The 8,485-nt window shown below is 46.2% G+C and overlaps 3 protein-coding genes across 3 annotated transcripts; 1 reads left to right on the top strand and 2 right to left on the bottom strand.

Annotated features, from left to right (window-relative positions):
• Positions 1-66: 66 nt before the first annotated feature.
• On the bottom strand, positions 67-2,023 carry J056_001724 (Peroxisomal targeting signal receptor; the record flags this gene model as incomplete). Its single annotated transcript, XM_009271352.1, has 3 exons — positions 67-1,794; positions 1,839-1,862; positions 1,916-2,023. The coding sequence occupies 3 exons, from the start codon at positions 2,021-2,023 to the stop codon at positions 67-69; spliced, it is 1,860 nt and encodes a 619-aa protein (XP_009269627.1).
• Positions 2,024-2,145: 122 nt separating this feature from the next.
• Positions 2,146-2,863, bottom strand: J056_001725 (uncharacterized protein; the record flags this gene model as incomplete). Its single annotated transcript, XM_009271353.1, has 3 exons — positions 2,146-2,247; positions 2,296-2,609; positions 2,653-2,863. 3 exons carry the CDS (start codon positions 2,861-2,863, stop codon positions 2,146-2,148), a joined length of 627 nt encoding a protein of 208 aa, XP_009269628.1.
• An 88-nt stretch (positions 2,864-2,951) lies between these two features.
• J056_001726 (Tetra-spanning protein 1) lies at positions 2,952-4,086 on the top strand (the record flags this gene model as incomplete). The annotated part of the gene is made up of 9 exons (XM_009271354.1): positions 2,952-3,005; positions 3,056-3,096; positions 3,144-3,172; positions 3,217-3,235; positions 3,280-3,364; positions 3,412-3,466; positions 3,516-3,719; positions 3,766-3,826; positions 3,888-4,086. The coding sequence occupies 9 exons, from the start codon at positions 2,952-2,954 to the stop codon at positions 4,084-4,086; spliced, it is 747 nt and encodes a 248-aa protein (XP_009269629.1).
• Between the last annotated feature and the right edge of the window lie 4,399 nt (positions 4,087-8,485).

Raw genomic sequence — 8,485 nt, forward strand, 5'->3', positions numbered from 1 at the left:
ATCAAGACAAGAAACACACAAGACAAAGAATCTGGAAATCTGCAAAATACATGTAAAATTACACCCCTAAAAATCAAAACCCTGTCCTCTGAACTTACTCACTGCCGTTCCCGGTCTGGCAATGTTGGCTAGATCGTGTCTGTCGATCGCAAAGAGAGCGCGACGTAGAGTCTGCCACAAGCTGTGACTTTCGTTGATGCTGTTGTCATTAGTCGCCTGCTGCAGTGCAATAGCCCCGAGGAGATGCTCAGTAGCCTCCTTGTAGCAGCCGATATTAAGACAACTGACTCCGAGGTTATGAATTGCACGTGTAAAAGTGGGGCGCAGTTCCAAAGCCTTCTCATAAGCTTCGATGGCTGATTCGGAATTACCTCCGTTTGCCAACGTAGCACCGAGTCTGTTCCATAGCAGCCAGTCATCAGGTCGGAGTGAGAGAGCCGTCTTGAAGCAATCCTCAGCCTGGTCGTAGTTGCTCGTAGCATAGCTGAGCACACCAAGCCCAACCTGTACATCAGCATCCAGAGTTAATTTGTCAGCACTACTGAACTGCGAGCGAGCGACGTCGAGGAAACAGTCTATCACACGCTGGTGCGTCGCCCATGGCCAAGTACTATTTGTCGAAGTGCCCGTATCTGGAGTGAGAGTGTGGGGATATTTCTTACTTAGCCACCTCTCAAGTGTCAGTGTAGCTGCATTGTCATCGCCTTCGTTGGTGTACGATATCGCCAATGGGATCATCGCTTCGATCTCGTTGGAATCCTCGCGTAGACACCGCTCAAGAGCGCGGATCGCTGCTTCTTCTTTCTCGTCCATGGCGTGTGTATAACCAAGCCACAGCCACGCTTTGGCGTTGTGAGGCGTCTGTTGAGCTGCAGCCTCGAACGCTAGCGCTGGCTCACTCAGCGGTCCACCCTCCCTAAGCAGCCTCTGTCCTTCGGCGAAAGGGTCAGAGGTGTCTAGCAGGTGATTCGCGGTCTCGAACTGGTACTCTTGCTGGGATACAGGAGCACTATTGTTCTGCTGCTCAATCAAATCATTTTCTATACTTTCCCGCGTACTATTCATTTCCATGTTAAATTCCCTCTCCCAACCTGCAAGATTCTTATTGAATTCATCTTCATGGTGTGCTTGAGTCTGGGTATTCCAGACATTCTCAAACTCTGATAAATAATTCTCATTCTTGTCAACATCCAACCCTTCATCGCGGAGAGCCTGTTTGAATTGCTGCTGTATGTCATCGTCCTTTGATGTGCTTTGCTGGTGTGTCTGCTGCGACGCCGCCTTGCTGGAAATATCCTCATAGAGCCTATCAAACTGCTGGTCCCACTTGGCTTGTTCTTCTTCCTGATTGATGGGGTTGATGGGTTGTGTATGCTGGCTGGTGTTGGTGCTTTGCAAGGAAGGTGAGATAGGCATATAAGGGGAGTAAGTGGAGTAAGGAGATGTGGTTGAATGTCCCAAGGAGCTGGGGCTAGCGGAATCACCGCGTGATCCACGTTGCTGCTGTTGCTGTTGTGCGAACTCGTCGTTCCAATTCGATTGATTCATATGTCGCTGATTGAATGAACGCTCGAGGACATCCCGCTGCTTATCGCGGTAGTTGAGAGTGCCAAATTCACTACTCCAAGCGGCTGCAGCCGGACCTGCTGACGGTCCCACCCTTCCAATTTCAGTCTTGATGGCTTCCATGCCAAAAGGTCCTGTGTGTTGCGCGATGGGGACGTTACCACGTAGCTGATCAGCTTCCTTGAAAGATGCCGATGATGTCGATGTTCTTGGGAACGCGGAAGCTGTCTGTGGGGCGTGAGAATAATGAGAGTAGTGTATTATTTGCTCACGGAAGATCCCAAGCCAGTTCTGTCCTACAAAATACCCAAATTAGCCTAAGAAACTTGCTAAGTACTTCCAAACACACCTTTACTGCCGATCTGTCACTATCTGCGTGCTTTATAGCGCTATTTAGTGGATTGTATCCATTCGTAGAGCATTCAGCTCCATTTCCAAACATTCCTCCAAAAGACATGATCGCTGTGCTGAGTAAACCGAGCTCCGGCAATATCGCTGGGCTGGGCTGGGGTTGTGACGCATGACCGGGAATTAAGAATACAAGCGAATATACATGTTTATATTACAATTTTATAGCTCCTAGCCACTCGCTGCACTCGTCTTACGCCCTTGAATGATGATATACAGCGACGCTTCAACTAGAGCGATAAAGATAGCGCCCAAGAAGGCAAAGAGTGTTTTCTATCGAAATTGTTAGCCACGTAAGCCCTCTAAACTGGTTAAACTGACGTATATTGGGTTTATTGAACCGCCTGCCCACCAAATCGCAGTGGCTACGGCCAACATACTTGCGATAACAGATGTAACCACTTGCAGCTCGTCTTTTGTCTGCTTGTACTCAGATTTGGGCTTGGGCTGTTGCTCGTCTAAGGGGAGTAGAGAAGATCCCACCATACTCAAATAAGCATTCCTATCGAGCTGGTCTTTGATTTTATCCATATTTGCGTCATATTCCCTGCTTTTATCTAAAGAAAACTTGTGTTCTTTGTTATCAATGGGTTTTGAGCCAGCGAGTAGCGTAACCAAATTATAACCGCGTGTGTCTGTATACCAGTTAGCTAAATGATCAAAACAGTCCCCACACACCCAATCCACGCCGCTCTAGCTGCTCGCTGTGCTTTCTGACAAAGTTGAGAAGCTGGAGAATGTCTTGGTGGGTTGTACAGTTCCCTTGGATTCTCTTGTGCTGTGTGTGCTGCGTGTACTGCTCATACTCCTCAGAAAGCCCCACGTCGGCATCCACAACCTCATTCAACGTGTAAATTAACTCAACGGCATGATCCACCAGTCGAAGCATCTTGAAGAAGCACCTTGAACACTCCAAAGCATCTTTATTGTGAGAATGCGTACAAATATACGAAGATATTCTAATCCCTACTAGAATTATGGCTCGCAGCGCGTTGCATTATTCCTGGGCAGCTGGACACGCTATCCTCTTCGTGTGTAGTGTTTTAGCCTCGAAACACACTCGACTAATGCAAATGGACAGTTAAGCACACTCAAATATGTTCTAGGCCTTCTTACGCTTAAGTAGGTGCTTTCACTGTCCAATTTGGCCCATTTTACACTCTTCGCAGAAGTGGTCTTATTGGCTGGGCATACAAGCGTGAGTTTGGGAAGCGCGTTGAGCGAAATCTAACATCAAAACAGTCTCTTACTTTGGTGCAATGTGGGTTTACACACATGTTTCCGTATCCAGCTCACACTCACCAGCGTCTCATACGGTGTCGTCGTTTTCAAGTCATTTGGTATCCCACAGGCCAATTTAGCATGGGTACAGCGTGCTATGCTGGATGAGGTAAGCTGGTTATATAATGCTATTCGCTTGAAGCTAACGTTTAGAAGAATGTCCAATACTTGATTCTTGCTGCCTTCTTCTTTGTGAGCAAGCCAATTCCACGTGGGTGATGTATTTACGCAGGCGAATCCACTCACATTCATTCACATAGTCACCTTAATCCCATACGCAACCTTCTCTCTCTTCCACATACTCTCTTTCCTTAAGAACACGGTGATCCCTTTGATATTCCCACCACCACCACAATCAAATGCAACTTCCACAGACGGCTCAACGCCTCCATCAAGCTCAGGCGCTGGTCCATCCATCCAAAAGTCAATTGGCTCGTTCGTCAAGTCAAACTACGCCAGGGCCAGTGAGTTGGGTTTCTTTTATCAACACTAATTACTCACACAGCACAGTGAAATTCGTCTCCTACTCGGAAATGATCGTTTTCCTGAGATTATTCTTTGGTGCCTTGATGTGAGTTGAAGCTTTTGGTTCCTGATTTGGTTCAAATACACTTACTTACAACCCTTTACAGCTTCAATAACGCCTTGTCAATGCCAATGTTCTACGCGCTCTTCTTGCGCTCCAGATACGTTTTCAGCCCATACACTAGAAACGCGTTTGCTCACGTCGGCGCTCGTATTGATGGATTAGTGGCGCCATATCCACAACCAGCAAGAATCTGGACCCAAGCAAAGGGTTTCTTAGCTAGAGCAGGTGGACAAGCCGCTTAAAATTTTCATTTTTGTACAACGCAAAGAGATCTGTGCAATCATCTATATTTAGTAATGCTGTGCTGTATGTAATGTTGTACAACATTTTAATTGTCATATATTGCTTGGATTACGTTTATCTTGAGATCTAAATTACACCATCTGCTGCGTGCACTTCCAGGCACGTCGATCCCTTTAATCTAAATAGACTTTTATACAAGCAAGATATACCAGCGCTCATCTTTATCTCCCATCCCCGTTCCTCGCTTCACGTCTTCTGAACCAAAACAGCGGAAACGCATCTTAAACCAAAACCACGCAACCGCAATACCCAAAGCTTTATTTGCAGCGCATGAGATCTGGCTCGAGAGATCTCAACGTCGATACGCACGTATCTGCCGCGGATACTGAGCAGTACGAGGATATAGACCAGCTCGGTGCGTAAACTGCGGCTGTGATGCTGACGCTAGCAGCGCTGACGAGTGTCCGCAGCCACACGTAAGGACTACGACGATTACAACGATTACAAGGACTCGAGCGATACGCTGATCGGTGATAACGTCTTCGGAGCAACTGCAACTGCAACCGTTCGCACAACAGTTTCTGCAGACTCCAGCAATCAGAGCCATCAGCGCCATCAGCGCCATCAGCGAAAGCCGGAATATTTCAGCTACCCGCCGTGGACAGTGCAGCCACCAACGCCGTCCACTTCTGCTCCTCCGCAGACACTCTTCAACAGCGACTTACAGCCTTTGCAGGACATGTACTCGTCTTGGGCCTCCTCACTATACACTCCCATCTCGATATCTGAGATAGAAAGCATTTTCCACGATATCTCACTCTACCTGGGCTTCCAACGTGATGCTTCTGGCAATGCTTTCGAAATGTTGATGCACCAATTAGACTCCCGCGCTTCCCGTATGAGCGCTGATCAAGCACTACTCACTCTCCACGCTGATTACATCGGCGGTGAGCACGCTAACTTCAAAAGATGGTTCTTTGCTGCACAGCTCGACCTCGACGATGCAATCGGTACAGAAAATAATCCAGGTATGGCTGTTCTCGGCGAAGCTGCACACGAGGTCAACGCTACTTTCGGCCAACGCTGTTATGCCTTCCTCACGCGAAATAGAACTAGACAGAAATCATTGCGTTCAGCTACAGAGCGCTGGCGCAAAGTTATGGAGCAAATGTCTAGTCGCGATAGAATCGTCCAAATGGCCGTCTTCTTGTTGTGTTGGACTGAGGCTGGTAATATTAGGTTCATGCCTGAATGTCTCTGCTACATATTCAAGTGTGCAAACGATCACTATAGAAGTCTTGAGCAGATACCGGAGCATGAAAGACGTATTCTTCCCCAAGGTTACTACCTCTGTCACATTATTCGCCCCTTATACCGCTACTATAGAGACCAAGTTTACGAATTAGTCGATGGTAGATATCTAAAGCGTGAAAATGACCACGCTAAAACAATCGGATATGACGATATCAATCAGTTGTTTTGGTATCCGGAGGGTATCAACCGCATACATCTAGCAGATGGCACTCGGCTAGTCAACATACGTCCTGATCAACGTTACAGAGCTTTATCTAGTGTTAGATGGGACCAGCCATTTTTCAAGTCGTTCAAGGAGAAGCGCACTTTTGCCCATCTTCTAGTTAACTACAATCGGATTTGGATTGCACATGTTGCCGTCTATTGGTTCTTTACCGCATATAATGCCCATGAAGTATACAAGAGAGATTGGGAATCCCAGCCTGCAAGGCCGATGCAGTTATCAGCATCAGCTCTTGGCGGCGCTGTCGCCTCTTTGATCATGATAATAGGCGCATTTGCAGAGTTCAGTTTCCTCCCTGTTAGTTGGAATCATTTTTCAACGTTATTCAGAAAACTATTACTCTTCTCAATCACGCTCGTTTTATGCATTGGTCCCACTTACTACATTGCAACCTACGAAAGAGACACGCCTTTCTCACTGAATTTGGCAAGAGGTCAATTAGCTTTCTCGATATTTATTACTGCATTCTACACTACCGTGCCATCGGGGAGAATACTGGGCGATAGAGTTAGTTCGAGGGCAAGAAAGTATGTTGCATCACAAACATTCACTGCTTCATATCCGAAACTCGACAGTAGCGGGAGATACACTTCAATTGTTTTGTGGATCTTGGTGTTTTCTTGCAAATACGTTGAAAGCTACTGCTATCTCTCGTTGTCTTCCAAAGATCCAATGGCTGCTTTAATGAACATTAGCGTGCAAAACTGTTCAGATGCTCTTGTCGGAGAGTTCTTCTGTACACATCACGCAAAATTCACCCTAGTTATCATGATAATGATGGACCTGGTGCTTTTCTTTTTAGATACGTATCTTTGGTATGTCATCTGGAGCACCTTCATCTCTGTTTTGAGGTCTTTTGTTCTTGGTCTGTCCATTTGGACACCTTGGAAAGATCTTTACAGACGTATACCAAGCATGATCTACTCTAAGCTACTCGTACACAACGGACTTCCAATGAAACCAAAGATTTTAGCAGCTCAAGTTTGGAATACGATTGTGCTGTCTATGTACAATGATCATCTGTTGTCCATCGTGAGTTACATACCAAACCATACTCTTCTCTAATAAGACTTCAAGGACCACGTCCAGAGGCTCATTTATACGGAGATTCAGTCAAAGGAGGATGGCAAGCGAACGTTTGAAAGCCCGCCGTTTTTCATCGATTTTGATCAGAAATATGGTACACGTACCGAATTGTTACCATCCAACGCTGAAGCTGAGCGTAGAATATCGTTCTTTGCAAGGTCACTGGCCATCAAGATGCCCGAATCGATCCCAGTACCTGAGATGCCGTGCTTTACAGTATTAGTTCCTCATTATTCAGAGAAGATGTTGCTGTCATTGCGTGAAATTATCCGCGAAGAAGATGAGAGCACAAGAGTCAGTTTGTTAGAGTATTTGAAGCAGTTACACCCAGTCGAATGGTCGCACTTTATTCGTGATACACAGACTATCGCTGAAGAGTCGGGGATGTACCGCACCCCCAGTGCGACCCCTAGTGCCTCACCTTTGATGACAAATCTCGCAACAAAACCAATGACTACCAACGCGACTCCTAGTGCATCGCCATCAATGACAAATCTTGCAACACCGTCCATGACTCCTGCTGCAACGCCACTCTTATCACCCTCGATCAATATCTCAGGTAGGACCTCTCCAGGTGGATTCGGCGCACCAAGGACACCACTGCCTGAAACACTGCACAGATCCTTCAGCGATACCTTCGCTAGCTACAACAATATGAAAGCACAGCTACCCAACTACACACTGCGTACACGTATATGGGCATCTGTTAGATCACAAACTCTTTACAGAACAATATCGGGCTTCATGAACTATAAAAAGGCTATCAAACTTCTATATCATGTCGAAACACCCGATTTAGTTGATAGGTTGCTCGACGAGCGCAACCATTCATCAGTATCAAGTGAAGATAGTCAGAAGTTTGGTGTTAAACACGGCGAAACATCTGACTGCGACGAAATCGATGAGGATACTGATCATATGGTGGAAAGAGCATTAGATAGCATGGCGACAAGGAAGTTCAAGTTTTTAGTGTCGATGCAACGTTACTCAAAATTCAACGCCGAGGAAAGGGAGAATGTGGAGATATTGCTGAAAACTTTCCCGGATTTACAAATCGCGTATATTGAAGAAATAGTAACACCTGATGAAGATGATATCAGTGAGGACTTCGATGAGGTCAGATACTACTCGGTGTTGATTGACGGTCATTGCGACAAGCTGCCAAATGGCACTCGCAGACCAAAGATGAGAATTGAGCTGCCAGGTAATCCAATCCTCGGTGATGGTAAATCTGATAATCAGAACCATGCACTTATTTTTTATCGTGGCGAATATCTCCAGCTTATCGATGCTAATCAGGTGCGTATTTACTTCAGTTCCCATAATTCCGCCAACTCACACTCCATTAGGACAATTATCTCGAGGAGTGCCTCAAAATTCGTAACGTGATTGCAGAATTTGAATCATACCAGACGTCTAAACAGTCGCCATACTCTGATTGGGGACAGCACGACTTCTATAAGAAGTCTCCAGTCGCTATTGTCGGTGCTCGTGAATATATCTTCTCAGAGAACGTCGGTATACTAGGAGATATCGCTGCTGGTAAGGAGCAAACATTCGGCACTATGGCTGCTAGAGCCTTATCACACATCGGGGGTAAGCTTCACTATGGTCACCCTGATTTTCTCAACGCAATCTTCATGACGACCAGAGGTGGTGTTGCGAAAGCACAAAAGGGTCTACATTTGAACGAGGATATCTTTGGTGGTATGACGGCTTTCAATAGAGGTGGTCGCATCAAGCATGCTGAGTATTACCAATGTGGTAAAGGTCGT

The sequence above is a fragment of the Wallemia ichthyophaga genome (genome assembly GCF_000400465.1).
Source record: "Wallemia ichthyophaga EXF-994 unplaced genomic scaffold scaffold17, whole genome shotgun sequence".
Classification (NCBI taxonomy): Eukaryota; Fungi; Basidiomycota; class Wallemiomycetes; order Wallemiales; family Wallemiaceae; genus Wallemia; species Wallemia ichthyophaga.